Here is a 20,884-nt window from a genome sequence, read left to right as displayed (position 1 = left end):
TCACAAAATATTTTTTTTTTGAATTGCCACAAGATGGCTAGCTTACTTAATGCACTGAGCAGGCAATCTACACACACATTTTTGGGAGCATATGAACTGTATAAAGGAAGATACTGATTGTCCTCAGCTAGAAGGCAATTCCATCTCTTTTTCCTTTTGGTACTCTAGGAAAATATCTCCTTGGATAAAAAGGAATGCTTAGCTTTGGAAAATGGAGGGCGGACAGAAAAAGAAATAGCTAATTTTATAACTCCCCCATAGGAGAACTGGGCAAGAACAAGTGATCTCCTAGACCCAAATCAGGAGGGCTTGTCTAAATTGCTTCTGAACATAATATACATTGGCTAAATTCAGTGACATCAAATATCTATCTATTCTGTGCAAGGAATTGTGGTACACATTGGATGTGCAAAGATAAAGACAAAATAGTACCTCCGCTCAAGAAAATTATATAATATTGGGAAATAATGTCAATACAGTACAAAATAATTCAAAACCATTTCAAAAAGAAGAGAGGACCTAAACTTGGAGGAATCAGGGAAAGCCCCCCCCCCCCCCCCCCCGGGGGTAATTTTGGAGCTCTGCTTGGAAAGAATTCTAACAGGTAGAGATGAAGAGGAGAGTGTCCGAGGAGACCTTGTGTGGTCCAAAAGTTTGAGTGGGAAATGACATATCCTGCCTGGGAAGAGCTCCATATTTATGGGATGCAGCAAATTAGTTACATCCAAGGGGTGCTCCAGTTGCAACCCATTCTATAGCGGCTGTATGGTATCAGCCAATGTAGAAGCAATGAGGTGAGGGGCAACTTAATTAACTTAATTAACTGGCAACAATTTGTCACCTAATAAAAATGCAAGAAATCCCATTGACTGATTTCAACTGGCACTAGTTTACGTATTTCAAAGTGATGAGAAGGAAAATTCAAAAGAGAAATAGAGCAAGTGACTGAAGATATTTTTCAATCTCCTATTTCTGTGATTTCATTAAATTCGTAGGAGTAATTGCATTTAGTCTTCTCTTTTGGGTTCCATGGAACTAATGGTTTTCAAAGTTATTCTTTCTCTATAATTATGAAAGATGATTGCTTATATTGTTACATGCATAATAGTATTACTATTAAGGATCATTTGATCTGGAAAAAATGAAAAGATTTTTTTCTGAGAATAATCTATTCATTCATTTAAAATTAAAGATAAGGAAGTATGATCATGATGGGATTCAGTTTGAAAAATTTACAAGCAGGCCACATCTACATAATATGAAAACAACCAATCAATTCAGTTATTAAAAAAATCAATCACCCCAGTTGGGGAAAAATGTTCAGTCTAAAACAGCTGTTTGAAATCATGTAGAATCACATGACAACAGAATGTTTGGATTTTTTCACTCTTTCACCAGCTATTTTGAGGTTCTGTTGATGAAGTCTGAGTTTTTCCTTTTCTCACCATATCTTCTCTGCCAAAATGAACTTCCTCTTTACCTCACAGAAGATTTTATTTCGAATTTTATCCACCCATTACAATGTAAACTCCTTGTGGGCAGGGAACATGTCTCACCTTAACTTTATGTCTCTTATCAGCATAGAATCTTGAGCTCAATAGGGATTTAATGAAATCTAGTCCAACTGAATCTTATGTGCTAATAAAAATATGACACAATAAGGAGAAAATGTATTTGAAAAAGCACTCTTTCCCTACCCTAACAACATTTACAGAGAAAAAGTCCAGATCGTTTTTAATAGACTCTCACTTCATAAACAATGCCATTCATATTATTGGAATTTCCTATCTTTTTATGGCTTTATGAAAATATGTACTTATAGGAAATGTGTTTATGTGGTGTCTATAATGATGCATTTTCCAGAAATAATTATGACTATCTTTTTTTTATTAAAATAGGAAATTGTGTGGTGTTTGTAATAAGGCAGTTCTCAGAAATAATTATGACTGAGTATTTTTTTTAATTAAAATCTCTTTCACTGGGTTAATTTTTTCTTTTGAGCACAGAGAAAAAGGTGCCTTGGAATTCTTTTGTAGAAAAAACATCTTTCTTTATTTAAAAACTGAAATAGCTTCCTCCCCCCTGCCCCCAGATTTCTCAAAACAAAGTGCACCTCTGAATTAACAAGTAGCGAAACAAACTTGAACTTAAAAATGAAGTAGCCTTTGGAGCAAATATTTTTTTAAATAGCTTTGAGTAACAAAAAAGGCATTAGCAAATTACAATAAAGATAAATTAAAATTATATACATGATAATACAATATGTGGGCAATATGTATAAATGTATATATATATAATATACATATATAATTATACTGCATACATATATGTATGCACACATATTAAGCGCACAGAGTATCTTATAGTTAAGAAGGTTGCGGACCCAGAATCCTTGGGTGCTCATATTGCTTTTGAGCTGACTGATTGGGAAACTCTTTTTACATTTTTGATTCTCATCTTCCTCTTCGTAAAAATGAAGGAATCCACCTAGATGATCTCTAAAGTCTCCTCTGGCTTTAAAATTCTACCATGGTTCTGTGATTTCTCAGCCAAACTGGTTAGGGTACATAAAGTACTTTGCAAATCATAAGATGCTATCAAAATATCAGATATTATTATTATTTCCTTTCCGTCAACTTTCTTGATTAAGTCTTAGCAGTTCCTCTTAAGGTTCCATGTCCTGATGGCTGTGGTTGTCCTGAGGACTCAGTCCTCTGAGGTTTTCTTTCAAGAAGTCTCGGAAAAATTGCTTTATCTATCTCCATGGGTTCAACTGTTAGCTAAACATAGGTGATCTCTCAAATTCTCTTCTAGCTAGATCTCCATTTCCTATCTACCAGAGTTTTTGACCTGAATTAGGAAAAATGAGGCATACAGAGTATGAATATTTGGGAGTGGAAGAGAATGGAAGAACAAAGTCAGAAGAGGGAACTGGTTTCCAAAGGAAACTTATTTGGATAACAGGAGAGACTGGAAGGGAAAAAGGAGAACAAATACGAATGGGAAAATTAAAGGAACTGATGAATAGAGAGGAAGTAGGAAAGGGAGCTGAATATCACAATGGCAGTGAGGAAAAATGGAAACATTATTAATGTGACCCAAAGAAGTGGTGGTGGGAGAAGGGAATTGATGACCTGATTGGCTGGGGTTTGCAGGCGAATAGAATAAAAATAGTTTCTGGCAGTGGAAAAAAAGTGAAAAAGGAAAAGAAGTAGATGGCTGAAAAAGGATTTTGATTAAACTGGTAGACTTTGTTCAGGGTTGAATTAATTGGAGGCTCAAATTAATATAGAGGAACAATTAATAATCAAGTTGCAGGGTTGTCTTTATTTTTAAGAAATCCCAGGGAAAACAGTTATAGTAGTTTCATCATGCTTTTGGGGAACTGATTTCAGTAAACTGACCTCCTCTTATCCCCAAATCCTAGATTCGGGAATCTAATCCCACCCGAATGAAAAGTAGCAATACCGATTTTAGTTGGGGTGAGACAAAATGATGAAATGATCTTCCTCCCATTAGACTTTAGAATAGCGCTCAGGAGTATTTGTACTGGCAATTTTGAACTTGCCACTTTGCATTGTAGAAAATGCTTCACGTCTCTTATCTTTTGTTTTTGACATGCATTTTTGCCTTCTGAGAATTACCCAAGACATTGCACTCTCATGTTATGATTCTTTTAAGTAACTGATAAAAACAAGTAATTCCAACAAGCTTAATAAGACAATACTACTGCCAGCTGGTTTTATCACTCAATGTATTTAATATAAAATTTGTTGACATTATCTTTAATTTGTTTAAATATTTATGAACATTGCTTTCAAGGGAATTCATATCTGGGGTTATTGTTTTACATAATTCATTCTGTGTGGTCCCAGCTGTTTGGTACAGCCTCTTCCTTCAATGGATTCTGTTGCAAACATCCATAGTTGCCTTTAGTAGTTTCTTCATTTCACGGCAGTGCTGTTGTACCAGCTTTTGCTCCCAGATTAGATTTTATCTCAGTTTGCATAACGAGGGAGGGAAATTTCCAGATTGTCAGTCACTTTCATAAATCCTCCTCTTCGGATAAGGAGTCAAGGTAATCTGTGTCAACATATAAGAGAAAACCAGAAAATAAACTGTCTGCCCAACTTGGATCTGAGAAAAGGCCATTTTGGTCTGTGAAGAAGATCTCCAGCCAGACTTCATCTTCTGGTTGAAGGTAGATCACCGTGGAGCCAGAGGCAACATCGTGGTTCCCCGTGTTAGCGTCGAAAGTTTTGATCTTGAATTGTCCATTATGGACCAGCCCAATGGCCAGATGTTTATTGGCCAATGTGATGTCATAAGAGAAGTAATAGATTCCTGGGAATGCACAGATGAACTTTCCCGTTGAGGGATTGTAGTGCTCCCCTTCATTGAAAAGCACCTTGTTGAACACGATGGGTAATCTTTCTTCTGGGTAACTGGTGGTGATGCCCACAGAAAAGGCAGATTTGAGCACGATGCCCCCGCACCTGCAGACCCCAGGAGCCCCTCGATCGCCTTGGTCTCCTCGGTCTCCCTTTGGTCCAGGAAATCCCACAGGACCGACATCTCCTTTGTCTCCGGCCGGTCCTATAGGCCCCTTTTTTCCAGTCTCTCCTTGGTCCCCTTTCTCTCCAGTTGGTCCTATAGGTCCAGCCTTGCCTCTTAAACCTTCAAAAATATTTACAACGTTAGTTATCATGCAAGTGAGTGAGAAATTCACAAATAGCAATCCTATAAAGCCCATGTCATTAAAAATGTGTCTTTTTGGTGTAGCTTTAATAAAAGTCAATGAGTTCTTTGAAATCTATGGCTACACATTTTAAAAATGAAAGCAAAGAATTGTGAATTTAAAATTTAAGTCCTTTCTACCATTAGCACAAGATTTTAAAAAATGAAAATAATTTAAAGTGATTTAATGCTATTTTGATGGTAGATCTGTGGCCATTCACATATTTACAAAGAGCTCCCATTATTGGCTATGAGAAATCTCTCTGCATAATAATACCATCTTCCTATCTACAAGGTGGTCTAGTTGAAGGTCTAGCACTAGAAGGGACCCGTGGTTCTTACCAAATCCAATTTCCTTATTTTTACAAATAAAAAACCAAGGCCCGAGAAGGCCGAAGGACTTAGCTAAAGTCCTATAACAAAATAATGACAAAGATCGAATGAGAAGACAGACCTCCTGACTCTTAACAGTTAGGTGGCACAGTGGATAAAGTATTGAACCTTTAGTGAGGGAGGCCTGAGATAAAATCCACATTCAGACTCTTAATAGTTATGTGACTCTCCCCAAATCATTAAAACACTTTGCCTCAGTTTCCTCATCTATAAAATGGGGTTGATAATAGCACCTCATTCCCAAGATTGTTGTCAGGCTCAAATGAGACAATCATTGTAAAGTGCTTAGCACAGTGTCTGGCACATAGTAGGTGCTATAGAAAATAATAATAATAATAAATCAGATTTTCCTGATGGGAATAAAAAAGCAACAACTGAGTTTTAGTTTTAGCTCTGCTACAGAATAACTATTTGATACTGGACAAGTCACTTAACTTGTCTGTACTTTGCTCTGGTCATTGGGTTTGGACCTCTCCCTTCCTTACTCTGCTAATCTACTAAGTCAAGGACTTATTGCATGTTCTCCATATTTGGGCTGATGAGTGTTTCCCACATTCCTTTGCAATCACTGATTCTAAGGACACTTTTATACAAGCTTTCTGGACATAGGGACAGAATTAGACTCATATAGGGTTAAAATCATAATAATTCAGAAATGTTAACATACTATGAACCAACATCAATGTCTGTAGAGTGTAATTGACCTTTTCAGATAAATCGTACTAACGCTATCTTCATATGCTCCAAGTCTCATTATAGTCTTAAAAGAAAATGATTTTTGTGTGCTATTGGCCAAAATTCTGTGCCATGAAACTTAACTATATGTAACAAGAGCCTGGTTAGCCAAGGAGGCAAGAATCGGAGCTGTTGTGATTACAAAGGAATTCAGCTGTATTTATATCTATGGCTCTCCATAACATTTATATTAATTTCTATCTGCAAATCTTATATCCCAAGATCTCTTCAAAGGCAGAGATCTCAGTTCATCATTGAAGGTCGTTAGTATGTATCATTGTTATTCTTGTTCGTTCTTCATTCTCGACTTGCGTGACATGCAAGTGAAGTGGATTTCAGTGAGGGAGGGCTGGGCAAGATCACCTGCCTCACTTTCCCCTCCAGAGTCAACTGGATCCAGTGGTGAGCTATATAGATCAGGATGACTGGAGATGGCTCTGGGAGTAATGGGAGACCTAAATACCTGACAGAGTCTTCAAAGCTTTTGAATTAAAAAGCACTTTTATATTGGCAAATATAGATATGATTGCCATATCATGTTATTTAAATAGATGTTAACGCATGGTTTTGTACTGTTACAAAGTTTTGCAATCAACACATCACTAAATAGAGATTTTTATTTTCTTATAAAACCATAGAATGATAGTTTTAAATCTAGAAGACTTCACTTAAAAACTAAAAAAAAATGTGGCTCCAGAAAGGGGGCCCACTATATCTTATGTGTTTTTATTAGGCTGCCATCACCTTGAAATCTGATTTGGATTGATTCATAATTTTCTCAGAGTATTTCATTCAGAAATATGTTTGCTCCTTATTTCAAGGTTCCATGATTTCATCAGAGTGGGCATTCCTTTCACTGGTATCAATTACATCATCTATACAGTTTTTGTGGATTGCCGTAATCAAAAGAAATCTACCCATCCACACTTTCTTGGTGCTGAAGAGGAATTTTAATACTTGTTTGTACCATGTGTGTAAAGATGGGATCCATCCATGAAATCACAAGTAATAAAGAGGAGGATGAAAGCCAAGGGAAGCACATCATTTCAAAAGTACTTCCCAATCAATATTTTTATGGGTGACTTGGATAATATGAGTACATGTTCATCATTGTTACAGATGACACCAAGTTGGCAGGGGTGGCCAATATACTGAATGACGGTGTCATCTTTCAAAAGGACTGTGACGGATTAAAATGCTGAGGTAAATCTAATTAGATGAAATTTATTAAATAGAATTGTAAATCAGCAAACCTGATGAGACTTTCTGAATTTAGCTAGGCTGGTTCTTAAAAACACATAGTCCATCAAAGCAACCCTTCCAGGTTGAAAAAACCTGTCAGAGCTTGAAAGTCGCCAACATATTCTTTGAGAACCCAGGGTGATCTCCATGCCATGAAAAGTCACCAGAGTTAGATTTAGCCACGGCAGAGACAGCCAGTGGCAGTTAATGACAGAATCACTCATTCATCTAGAGTTTTCTGAACCAGGATACTCAAATCAAATTGCCACCAAGAGGATTTGCTTGATCAAAGAATCTAAACTAGGAAAGGACCTTAGACATATATTCATTAATTTACAAATGCTCCAATGAGACTCAGAAAGGCAAGGAGCTTGCTTAAAATCATGTAGTTAGCTAGTAGAAGAGTTGAATTTGAACCTAGATCTTACTCTAGATCCAAAGCTCTTTCCACTATTGTGTGTTATCCATCTAGGCTTCTGCTAGGAAAGAGCAAGACATTAATGAGGCTGTGCTAGGATGCCACAAGAAATTAATTTTTTGATGCTCTAGCATGGACTGATAGTGAAGAGTATGATTGGACAGTTAAGTTCTATTATTTATAGTGTTGCTATTTCATATGTGAAAAATGAAATCCAGAAAACCCTCAGCAATTTATATGACTTCCCTTCAGAATTTGGAACAGAGTCAGAAACAGAGACTTCTAAGTGCTTTGTCTAACACATTAATCTCATAAGATCACAGTGATTAAAACAAACAAAAGTAACAACAAAAGAGAAACAGGGTAATTTTGCTGGGTTTTGGGATGGGAGAAAAAAGGGAAGGGGGTGTGGATGAGGGAGGGTACTTCATTGAAGATTTAACTTTCATTACCTGCGGTCCCCTTTTCACCTTTTTCACCTTTCCTGCCATCTCTACCATCTCTTCCTGGAAGGCCAATACGCCCGTGTGGCCCAGGTGATCCATTAGCTCCTGGGGGACCAGGAGGCCCAGGCAAGCCAGGTATACTACAGATATACCTCGGGGAGTGACTTTCTCCTTTGAACTGATTACCCCGAGGTTGTCCACTTGCCCAGATGACAAAACTTGTAACATAGAGCAAGACAAACATCTTTGGCTCTGGAAGAGACACAGATGAGCGTAAATGCATCTTCTCAGGTCTTACTTAGTGTATTGATTCTATTTGAGAGGCGATTGAATATCTGAAACATTATATCCCCCAATTAAAAAAAAATCTCTCCCTCCCAAATTTCTCAGACAATAACGAGCTTCTTATTGATAAAGAATTCTTGACTTTATATCCATTGACCATAAAGATGGGGCCTGTTTATAAGCTTCAAAAATAATTTAGCAGGATCTGAGTTACTTTTGATCTTTATGATACAACGTTAGAAAAAAAGGGAGTTTTAAAAGGAATCCTGTTGCCTTCCCCCTTGCTGATATTCATGTGTTACTCCAATTAGTGGTAACTGGAGCAATATGTATGTCCTAAGGGGAGACTCAACCTCTCATCTAAAATCCTTAGGCTATAATAAGACAGTGTTTTTTTGCATTAAGCTGCTGGAGCCTTTTTGCAGCAAAACTAAAGAGCAGGACTCGATTAAAACAATGGAGCTGGGCTATGGATTCCTCACGATATATCTCTGATCTAATAGGATTTTTTTCCTTTGCAGCAAAGCAAATATCTGATATTGGAAGGCTTGACTTCATTATTTTTAGCATTAGCTTTATACTTAGGAAAATGAGCTGGCTTCTTTCAAATATTCTAATGGTACTAGAATGGTCCTAGAGCCTTGGCAATTTTTTAATACCTCAAAGACTACTTGAGATTCTGCTCTTCCTAAAGAAGGGAGCCTGTCTGCTTGGATCTCAGCTATTGTTGGATGTGTCCTGTGATTGATCCGGCAAGAAGAAAACCATATAACTCTTAAAAAGCACATCAGCTCAGCTCAGATTTGTTTTTGACATCCAACTTTCCAGAAGAAAAGACCATCCCACAGTTTCTTGGTGTCAATGCGAAATTTGTAATACTTGCTTGCACTATGTGCCTAGAGATGTGAACCAGCCATGAAATCACAAGTAATAAAATGGAGGATAAAAGTCAAGGAAGCACATAATTTCACAAGTACTTCAGAATCGATATTTTTATTGGCGACTTGGATATGGTGTACGTCATCATTATTGCAGACGGCACCAAGTTGGCAGGGGTTGCTAACATACTGGATGACGATGTCAGATTTAAAAAGGATCATGAAATATTAAAATGCAGAGATAAATTTAATTAGATGAAATTTGTCAAGTATAACAGTAAAGTTTTACATCTGAGTAAAAAAAAAAAAACAACTTTCGAAGAGTAACACAAGGAAGGTATGACTAGACAGCAACTGTACTGTACTAGCTTTGGGGGCTTAATGGATTGCAACTAGTTAGGAGTCACTGTTGTGATATGGTAGCCAACGTGGGAACAAGCTTTAATTGTGTTAGAACAGGGAAGAGAAAGGTTTTCTCTTCTCTGATCTTACCATATTTGAACTAATGCACTCAGCTGCTTGCCATTTTTAAAGGAAGAATATGAGCAAATTAGTGATTGTCTAGAAAAGGATAACTGGAATGGAAAAAGCCTTGAGTTCGTGTCCTAAGGTAATGGATTGATGTAATTGGGGATTTAGTCTATTGAAACATATATAGAAAGGACATAAAAGCTGCCTTCAAATACAGGAAGTTAGAAAGCAGTTAGATGGCCCAGTGGGCTAGGATCCAGGAAGACTCATCTTCATGAGTTCATTCCTGATCTCAGACAATTGTGTGACCTTTTTTGCCTCAGTTTCTCATCTTTCAAATGAGCTGGAAAAGGAACTTACAAATACTCATTATTTTTGCTAAGAAAAAAAAATGGTTCTTCTGGATTTCAGCAGGCAGAACTTGGAACACCGGATGGAAATCACAAAGAAATCAGTTGGTCTTGATAGAAAAGAAAAACTTCCTATAATTCAAGCTGTTTAGAAGTGGAGTGGACTGCCTCAGGAAGGAGCGAGCTTCTCTCCCTAGAGATCTTGAAGCAAAGATTTGGCAATTCCCTATCAGTGAGCCTCTGAGGGCTCTACTAATTTTGATTATCTTTTATTCAGCATCTATTCAGTGTCAGCACCAAATTCAGTAGTAGTGGGGCTACCAAATTGGTGACTTAGCATCCTATTTTTATTAAGAAATTGTGAGAAATGATAATTTATTAGATTGAAGACAAATATGACCAGCACTATCTGCCTGATCAAAATCCAGTCTTTCTAGTCAAGAAAACCTATTTCTTCACTGGCTATATAGCTCAACCCAAAGCAAGGCCCCCAAAGCATTTGCTAAGTAAACTCATTAGATTTGCTCAGTATCATTTGTCATTTATAAAACAAAAGGCATTCCCCAAAGGCCCCAGACTTAATAACATGAGGAAATAGGTTTTCAAAACAATGAGATGAAAAACCTTTGGTTAAAAAGTAGGAATCCCTCAGATGTCAGATGATTAACTTTTCTTTCTTCCAAAAGATTTAATAGACTAAGTAGGCTTTGACAAGGCATTTGAAAGAGGAAAATGAAGCTGTTTTTAACACAAGCATAAAATGAGAAGCTCTAGAGAGGAAAAGAGAAGCTGAGAATGGATGAAATGGCCCAATGGATAAACAATCTGGGAATTTCAAAGATGGAAGGGGCATCAGGTGTTCCCTAGTGCATGACGTGGGTTCATCCGAGTTCATATCTGACCCAGCACCTTCTAGCTGTGGTAACCCTGGGCAAGCTTGCTACTTAACCCTGTTTGCCTCAGTTTTCCCATATATAAAATGAGCTGGAGAAGGAAATGGCAAATCATTGAAGTCTCTTTGTCAAGAAAACCCCAACTGGAGTTGGACACGACCGAGATGACTGAACAACAAAAATGGATCAGAACTCACTTGGGACATTGTCCATAGTCACCTAGATGGGGCAAGACTTGATTCCTGGTTGGACATCTTTTCATTAAGCTATATATACGCTGTGTTTCCCACATGAGTTATTGTTATCATCATTAATAGTAGTCTCTGTTTGAATTATTACAGTGAAAGTAATTACAAAGTAAGGAAGTCAGACCAAAAAGCAAGATACGGGAAATAATCAAAGGAGATGATTTGCCCAGCTCTATTCTCATGGAGTGACATCAACTTAAATCAAGGAAACTTAGTATAACAAAGGTTGCTCATATGCAAAAAGGATTTTAGTTCTAGGGAAGTAAGATAAATTTGAAAAGAAATTGTCAAGGAAGAAATGGCAATCCTTGACAATAGGGGCAAAGAGATGCTGAAAGGAAGAAGCTGAAAAGGATGATAAGAGTGCATGCTTACAAAATGAGAATGTCAAGCTAGCATGTTTTAAAATGAGAAAAGAAAGCTATTACCCAACAGAGAACAAAACAGACAGGGAGAGACATATTTGAGAACAAACTATGTAGACGCTACTCTTTCTTATTCTAACTTTAGATACAGAGATATAAAAAGAAAATATGAAATTAAAAGGGAGTGACTGCCCCAGAGATCAGTTAGGAAGTCGGTCCCAGGCTGAAAGCATGAGGCCCTCATTGTAGCTGTCTAGGGAAGACAATGGCAAACTATTCCAGTATTTTTGCCAAGAAAGCCTCAAATGGGGTCATGAAGAGTCAGACACAATTGTAAACAATTGGACAACAAAATATATTAAAAAGGAGGCTGGAAAGATGTACATGGGGAGTGGTTTTTAAAAGAATAATTTGTCGGTCAGTAAACATTTATTAAGCATCTACTATATACCAAGCGTTGGGCTAAGCCCAATAAATGACACAAAGAAAGGCAAAAGACAATCCCTCTCCTTAGGAAGTCATACTCTCATGAGGGAGTCAACATGAAAACAACTATGTACAAACAAAATAGATGCGTGATGAACTGGAAATAATTTACAGAGAAAAAAGACTAGAATTAAAGGGGATCAAAAGGCTTCCTGTGAAAGATGAGATGTTTTTCTGAGCCAGGAAGTGAAGATGAAGAGAGAGTGCATTAAATTGTTAATGGAGGTAGCCAAGGCAATGGGTTTTCATTAATTCAACACATAAGTGTTTACTACTGAGAAACGTTGTGTTGGATATCATGAAGGTGGAAGAAAAGTGGAAGATAAAGTCTCTATCTTCCAAAGAGCTAAAATCTATTTGATGTAGTAGTAAGATGCTCAATGCAAAAAGTTTTGGTTTGGGAGTCAGAGAACTTAGGTCTGAATGCTACATGTACCAATTTTGAGTGATCATGGACATCATGTAGTTGCCGCCATCATCATCATCATCATCATCATCATCATCATCATCATCATCATCATCATCATCATCTCCACCACCATTATCATCGTCAAAGCAACAACAGCATTTATGGAGATCATCAAGATTTACAAAGTGCTCTAAATATGTCTCTCTAGTGTCTAGACCCCAGCTTCTCAAATCTGGATCAAACCCCATATGGGATTTCACAACTGAATCTAGGGGGTCACAAAATGATGATTTATCACCCTCACAAGTTTGATTTCATACACCTATATACCCAGGATCAAGTAAAAATTTCTCGGGCAAAAGGACTTGCGAGTGGAAAAAGTTTAAGGGGTGCTGGTCTACACTGACCTCTAGGCAAGTTTTGAATCCGATCGACAACATACAAAAAAGGCGCTCATCCTGCTTCTGCTCGAGCACATCTAATGGCAGAGAAATCGCTCCTTTCCAAGGGATCCCAGCCCATTTGGGAACAGCTCTAATTATTGGTAAGCTTTGTAAAAGGTCCCAATGAGAAACTTGTCACGGTCTAAGGACTTAATTTCAGTTGCTTAACTCCTTTAAATGTGCTCATCCATTTGAGAACAGCTTCTGTTTAATTACATCCGTTGATCATTTCTCCTTCCTTTAAAACAGCTCCTTCTCTGCCTAAGAATGGGAAAATGAATGAGTTCTTTGACTTCCATGAGAGATTTCTTGGGTCTTTTTGTGCCTTGGCCAGATTATGTGTAGGCCCAATTCATATCAATTGTGGGTGTAATTGATAGCCTTCCCACTTCCTTTAAATGTTTAATTTACTCGGGGCTGATGATGTAAGGAATGCTGCATTTGCAGACAAAAGGGATTCTATATAGATTTCTGTGCTGGCACGTGGCTTGGCTCTTTGGGTTTTCTTCTGGCTCCATCTGTTTTCATTAGAGATACTTGATTATGCGCTCTATCATCTTTGCCAATAGAGAATGAGCATTGGAAATATCTAGACATAAAACTCAGACACTTGAAGCTCATTTAGTTCCTGACTCTGATTTTGCATAGAAAGAAATGGATGATTAGAGACCAAGAAAACACTAGTAATAAAGAGCAGAACTGAGACAGAATTAAGTATTTTTCCACTACAGTATAGGGTAAAAGACCCATTCCAATTTTGATTGATCTTATGGGAACAACGGAAAAATATCTGTGCCACAGACACGGACGAGAGCCCCAGCCATGGTGTGAAGGGACAGAATTAAAAAGCAGAGATCCATTGGTGCTCACAAGCCAACAACTTCTGCAGTCTCCTCTCCTACTCATCCATGTATTGGGTTCGCAGGGGTTTTGCCTTTCTGACTTCTTCTCTAAGTTCCTTGCCCTAAGCTTGATGACAAATCTCCTGCAATGTTGACTTCTGGACTTTGTTCTGAACCTAGAATCTGTATTTCCACTGTGCTGTTTAGTGTTAGAGGAAGCCGTGTTGCAGTGGATGGAAGGAGCTGTATTCGGAATCCAAAGACTTTTAGATTTGCTTCTGACTCTGACAAGCACTAGCTGTGGAACCCAATGCTTCTCAGAGCCTCATTTTTGTCTTCTATAGAATGGGTATGATAATGTTTGTTTTGGAACACCAGATGAAATTACAGATAAGATGGGAACCTTTAACAGTAGGACTCTTCAGCTAACGCTGGATCCCCCAAAGCTTCATTACTGACTGTGACTACCTTGGTTGTGTTATCCCAGAATGCATCTTCACATTTCATCAGTCCCTTGAGTCAAAGTGAATGATTAGCAATGACTTGCTTTTGTGCCCTGATGGCTTTCATTCCTAAATGTCAATTTACTTCTTATTTACCATATACAAGCTATGGAAATAACTTCTTAACTTTCTCCCTTTATCTTAGCCTGTAAACTTCAATGAAAACAGAAAAAAATGATAGAAAAATAGGATCATTGTCTTTATTATTTTAAATATTTTCTATCACTCATTTTTATCATAGCACTGATGTTCTATTCATATGTAATAATTTATAAGGTTATTTAGCATTTGGTAACTTGGGATTTTTATGATTTTTCTATTTTAAATGATTTTGAGGTCCCTTCTCTGTTTACAGAAATGATATGAAATTATATGTGATATGAAATTATAATTTTCTAAAACAAAATGGTAATAGTAAAGAGCATTGGTAATGATAGCTCCCATTGCAATGATCTTTATGATTCCATAGAGCCTTGTGTACACTGATACAAATATACATTTGATACAATGACTGGGTGAGGTGAGTCATACAAATATTTTTCCTTTTCACTAGGTGAAAGAACTGAGACTTAGAGTGATTACGTGACTTGTTTAAGTTCATCGATTAGAGTTAGTTTTGAGGGAGGATCAGGATCTGAACATCAGTATTTTGGTACTAAGAAGCCTAGTGCTCTCTCCCCTCAGGGCTTCTGCCTCCAATGGCAGTGCTTCCTCCTTCATTCTTGGGTACCCTGAGGTTTTTCTTTTCTTGAGACTGGCATGTTGGTTTCATTCAGCCAAAAACCGAACACGTTTATGCAGTGTTGTTCTGGTGGAAGACGGGAGAATCTCTCTCTTTGAACTAATGTCCCCTCTTTGTGGATGGCTTTCCTGAAAACATCTGAGAACTCAATGGAAGGAGGTTTCAGGATGGTGGCAAAATTCTCTCATCCTGTAATCACTATTGAAATTTCACCATTAAAAATTTAATTCTTTGGGTCTTGAAGTCTTTTAGTTTTAGAGGATGGGATTTACCCTGTGATTTTATTGGTCTATAGCAAAGGTAAATACTCAGGTCAGAGCTGTCCCTCTCTCTGCACTCCAGGGACCTTCTCTGTTCTTTACAGATAAAGAGAGTTGCCTAGAGAGCATTAAGAACTTCAGGGATTTGCCCAGGGCCCCACTGCCGGCATGTCTCAAAGGCCTTGATACCAGGTCTTATTGTTTATATTTTTAGTTCTGTGTAATCATAAAGTCTCATAAAATGTCAGCTATTATTTTTCTTATTTAATAATTAGTGATAGTAGGCAGAAAATGATACAGAATACAAATACTTCTACAAGTAACAATTTAAGCCAGCTTGGTTTATGGAATTATGATAATCATTTAAGAGTAAAGCTCAACAGAAATGACACAGTGACTAGAGTCAGCAGGAAGTCCCGAAAGGGGGGCAAAGAGGAAAGATGATTGAAAGACAAAAGGGCCAAAAACCCAGAGGAGAAACAAAGACTGTCTGTTTTACAACATTCCCGGGACTAAGTCTGAAGGAGGAGGGGAGAAATGGTGTCCACATACTCTTGTCCTGCCTTTCTTGCTCAAACCAACTCCTAGTCTCCAGGGAATGACTGAGGGCTCTGGGGAAGGATCTGTGACTACTTCTTGTAACATGCCCTCCTGGCAGTAACAATTACTAGTCTGCCCTAGGCCCAACAGAGTACCTTTGACCACTGACCTTTGCAGTGTCAACTCTACCCGGCTCGCCTCCTCTGAGGCCTTCAAAGGTCTCTGGCCACAATCTCTTGAATCTATAGTTTAATAACCGGTAGCGCACTCAAGAACAGCCACGTGTAATCTTAAAAGCCTTTATTATACCTGCTCACATAATGCCCTGACTTGTCAGCTCCCTAGTGAACACCTGGTCTGAAGATCTACGTGTTCACTACCAGACTTCTTACCTCTTGGCTATCCATCAGCTTGGCTTGGCCACCCAGGCTAGAAAACCAGGTTAAAGAGAATGACTGCTGTCTGCAGTGGGCTTATAAAGGGCCTGTGAGGTCACACACACAGCCAACTAGCGAGAGAGCCGTCACCCATTATGGAGCTATCTCAATGTGGCCAGGATCCCACCCACAGGGCAGTCCTATATCCACAGAGATTACTTCTGGGCCACTCAATCTCCTGTTATGCTGTGCCTGCCCATTTAAAGGGCCCTTACAATTCCCTTCTCTTGTTTTGCGGGAACCACATCCTTACAACTTCTAAGCCTGGATCTGCAATGGTGGGGGCAGCCCTTCATATACCGATTGTTGGCTACTTTGACCTGCTCAGCCTGCTGGGGAAATCTGAGAAATAGGACAGCAGTGGTGGGGGTGGGAGAGCCAAATATAAAAGCCATAGTCTCCAACTTTGAGTTCTTTACTCTTTATCAAACATTTTTTCCTTCAATGCTGGGATCCCCAAAGTAATTCATTTCTATTTTCAGACTGAATCTAGGGAACTCTCTGTGGAGAGGTTTTATTATTATATTATTATGTAATATATATTACATAATTACATATTATATATTATATTATTATGCAGACACCTAGCTCGGTTTGAGTCAGCAATGTGATATGGTCACTCAGAAGCCAAAGTCTACTTAGACTGCATTTATAAAGTATAGCATCCAGGGTGTGGGTGGTGATGTACTTTCTCCTGGACAGTCACACTTGAAGCAGTTTATTCAGCCATATTTTAGGAAGGTTGTTGAAGGTGACTCATGGGATAGAGTGCCAAGTCTGAATTCAGGAAGACTTGGTGTTCTGAGTTCAAATCTGACCTCAGACAGCTGATATCTGGATTAGGCACTTAACCATGCTTGTTTCAGTTTCCTCTTCTGTAAAATAAACTAGAGAAGGAAATAACAAACCATTCTAGGATCTCTGCCAAGAAAAACCCAAATGGTGTCATGATGAATTGAACATGATGAACAGTAAGAACAACAATAGATAAGTGGAGTTGCAATGTCGAGGATATTCAGAATAATGCCATTTGGGGATATTTGGAGGAGTTGGGAATGTACAGCTGGGAGAAGAGAAGACTTGGAGGGGTAAGAAAGGGAAGGGAACATGGTTCTGTCTTTAGGGCTAATTTGCAGAAAGGAATTAGACTTGGGCCCTGGTTCAAACAGAACGAGTGAGGAGCAAGAGGTAGCAATTATGGGAAGAAAGATTTTGACTTAGTTGATAATCCTTGATAATCCTTTGAATTTTACTTTTTATATAAGTTCCCACAGAATGTTTCTTCTTTCATCAATTAAATCTCTACTCTCTACTCTTATCTAGCAGGTGATCCAGCCTCTAGTTATCCTTCAGTTTTAAATCAGGCTATCATTCATTTTTCTCCTGAGAAGAACTCCCTCTTCTCCTTATTCCTTAAATTTTCTCTGCAGCTTTTCTCCCATTTTCATATTCAATAATCATCAAGACTAATCTCTCAGCCCATTTGTCCAAGTTCTCCACCACATCACCTTGAGGAATTGATTTCAGTAAAATAATTAGCCCAGTATAATATCATGAAACTCTTCCATTTGGTTAGATGTCTTCCTTCTGTCTATTAAACAGGTTCAGGTTTTCCCAGTACTTACAAAAAGGATAACAAAACAGCCCAAAGTAACTCAACACTGTTTGCTTCTTCTCTCCTATGTTTAGCTTACCTCTTTACTCCCCTTTTCCACCAAACTTCTTGAGAAAAAAAAGAGTCTGTCCCCAGTACCTCAGCTTCCTCATTTTCCCCTCTCTTTAAATCCTTGTATTTGTCTATCACTAGGCATTACTTCTCAAGTTCCACCTTCCAAAGACACCAATGACTTTCTAATACCAAATACTTTTTTTTTCTAGGTCTCTTTATCTGCTGCCTTTGATGCTGCTGGCCACCAAACTCTCTCCCTTGATTTCAGAAACATGGCAGTCTTCTGGTTCTACTCCACTCTTACTTCATTGCTAACTCCCGTCGCCTTGTGTCCTTTTAAGGTAGATATTTCCCAAGAGTCTGTTCTTGATCTTTTTTTCTCTATATTCTCACCTTTGACAATTTCATTCATTTCCATGATCTGTTACACCCTCTAAGCACATAATTCCCAAATCTATTATTCCCTGTGCTACCTGCTGAGAACTCAGATATCCCACCATCACATGCAAATCAACATGTACCAAACTAGAAAAGTCTCATGCATTGATCCACTAATCATCACTCTTTTGCTCAAATATCTCCAGTAGCTCCCAAATGCCTTTTGAATAAAACTCAAAAGTTCTGTCTGCATTCAAGACCTCTGCAGTCTGTTGTCCTTTTTCATTATGTCTTGTTACATGTATTTTTTTTGCATACTTCATCTTTCATTAACACTAGAATATTCTTTGTCTCTCTGGCATCTCCTATGCTGTTTTCTCTGTGTTTTATGTAGGTTGTTTTTTAAATTCTTCCTGCAATATCTTTCTTTCCCTCCATTGCTTGTTAAATTCTTATAAATATTTTAAAACATTGTTTATGAATCTTTTAGATTTATTGCTCACATGATGCTTCATTTATTAAACTTTCCCCGTTTGGGAATGATTTTCATCCCTTTTTTTTAATCTTTCTCTAATGAACTTTTAATGTTTTATTGTGTGTTAAAGTTAGCTGTGTATCTGCTCCCCCAGCTAGAGAATAAGTTCTATTAGGACAAAAACTTTGACTTAAACTTTGTGCTTTCCTTAGCATCTAGAACAGTGTTCTTTATACAGTAGGTGCTTAATTTTCTGGAATGAATGAATGAAGAACTGGTTTCTGGTGATCTGTCTCTAAATATATCTAAATTGCCTTCATATGAAAGACTCACAATCTATCACCAGGCTCATAGTTGAAACCTCTCTGCTTTGCAAGGACCTTTTATTTTGCTTCTATTGCCTTTAAGAATCCAAGGTCATCTAACGGGAAATAAGGTATCTAAAGAGGACTTGTGTATTTAAGAAAAACATGGTATATAATCTTCCTATTTTCTTTCAAGTTAAATTATGATTAACAAAATAATGTTTCATCTACTTTTATATGGTATAAGTTTTGATGAGTCCATGTCAGCTGGACAGAGTGGATAGAGTGCCAGCTGTAGAGTCAAGAAGAAAGTTCAAATCAGGTTTTAGATACTTACTAGTGTATAACCCTGCGAAAATCACAACCCAGTTTGTCTCAGTTTCCTCATCTGTTATGAACCGGAGAAATAAATGGAAAAACCACCCCAGTATCTCTGCTAAGAAAAGCCCAAATAGGCTTAGACTAGTTGGACACAATTGAAAATGATTGAACAGCAATATGTCAACTATATATTAATGAGGATAACCCAGAGTTTAGCATATATTGCTTAAAGTTCTCTTTTGTGCCTTTTTTCCAAAAGGTCACTTCTAATTATTTCAAAACACTGAAATTTTTAGTAGTATTAGATTACATTCAGTTGTTTGACACTATGAAACTTGATGGACTTCAAAGTCATGTAATCTAAAATTGACTAACTTTACTTAGATAAGCCAAACTTGGCTATGAAATAATTTATTCATTGACTTCCTATATTTACCTATAATCTAAGTTTCTATCTATCTATCATCTATCATATTCATATCAGAATTTAACCAGAAATTTTAAGAAAACCTTCTAAAACATGCTAGAAAAATTCAAAGTAGCTTCACAATCCAGAAAATAGATGCTTCTGCTCTACTCATTCACAGAAGGCATGTATCAGAGATTGAAATCAAAAATCTGGAAAATGTTCAAAATGGGGAACGCTTGCTCCAGATAATCCAGATTTTCTTGCTCTGGAACTCTAGGACCATTTACTAGGCAAGGAGATCTTAGGAAGTTTTCTATTGATTTAAAATCTTGAATAACAATAGAATTTTGGAGTCATAGAATGTTAATGCTAGATGAAATCTTCCGTCATTGAACTTAGAATGTTAGATCTAGAACAATGCTTAGAAAACAAAAGATAGAATGTTAAGACTTGGATTGGTCTGTAGAATATAGAAGGTCAGATCTGGAAAGGAGCCTTATAACAAAGAATGGAAGTTAAAAGGATCTTTGGACTCTAAAATGTTTGAGCTGGAGGGAACCTTAGAACATTGAATGTTAAAGCTGGAATGAATCTTAGAATATAGAACATAAAACATCAGAACTAAAAGGTATAATCCAGAAACCATGTTTCCTTCCTCCTTCTCTACCCAACTAAGGCAATGCCCCATATTCTCAGGATCACAAAAGAGAAAATATAAACTGAGAAAGTAACCTATAAGATATGTATGTAACGTATGTAAGTCAGGGTTCTAGGTGACCCTATGGAATTGAATTAAAGTTAATACCTTTCTCCTCCCCAGACACCAAGGCAGCACAGGAAGAATTAAGTCTCTCTGTCCTCCACCCCCATCCCAATATATCCCCCAAGTATTGGGAGTAATTCTTGTGTTTGTTCTTGCTATTCTCTTTGAAGTAAATATGCCTTTATAAAAGCTGATCTAACTGTTCTGTGGCTAGAAGGGGCCCAGGGTTTCCTAAAATTAGGGAAAACAGTCGGGAAACTTGATCCACGGTAAAGACTAAAAGTACTCTAACTTTTGTAACGGTATTAAAGAAGCCTTAGAGGGAGGAGAAGTGAAACAGAGCACCTGACCCCCAGACTGGAGAGACTGAAGAGTGACTCTTACAGCAGATTTTCAAAATGTTACTCTCTGTGCTTTTGCTTGCTGAAGAAAGTTAACATA

General features: G+C 37.7%; 1 protein-coding gene across 2 annotated transcripts in view; it reads right to left on the bottom strand.

Annotated features, from left to right (window-relative positions):
- Positions 1-3,737: 3,737 nt before the first annotated feature.
- C1QTNF7 (C1q and TNF related 7) overlaps positions 3,738-20,884 on the bottom strand; it is a 127,997-nt gene continuing 110,850 nt past the window's right edge. For both annotated transcript variants that reach the window (XM_074272728.1, XM_074272727.1), the window contains 2 exons: positions 7,978-8,223; positions 3,738-4,677 (listed from right to left, as the gene is read on the bottom strand). In XM_074272728.1, the coding sequence (XP_074128829.1) occupies positions 4,046-4,677; positions 7,978-8,215 (870 nt within the window). In that variant the 5' untranslated portion in view covers positions 8,216-8,223 and the 3' untranslated portion in view covers positions 3,738-4,045. The remainder of the gene's footprint in view (positions 4,678-7,977; positions 8,224-20,884) is intronic.

The sequence above is a fragment of the Sminthopsis crassicaudata genome, chromosome 6 (genome assembly GCF_048593235.1).
Source record: "Sminthopsis crassicaudata isolate SCR6 chromosome 6, ASM4859323v1, whole genome shotgun sequence".
Lineage (NCBI taxonomy): Eukaryota > Metazoa > Chordata > Mammalia > Dasyuromorphia > Dasyuridae > Sminthopsis > Sminthopsis crassicaudata.
This window is presented reverse-complemented; position numbering and strand designations above follow the sequence as displayed.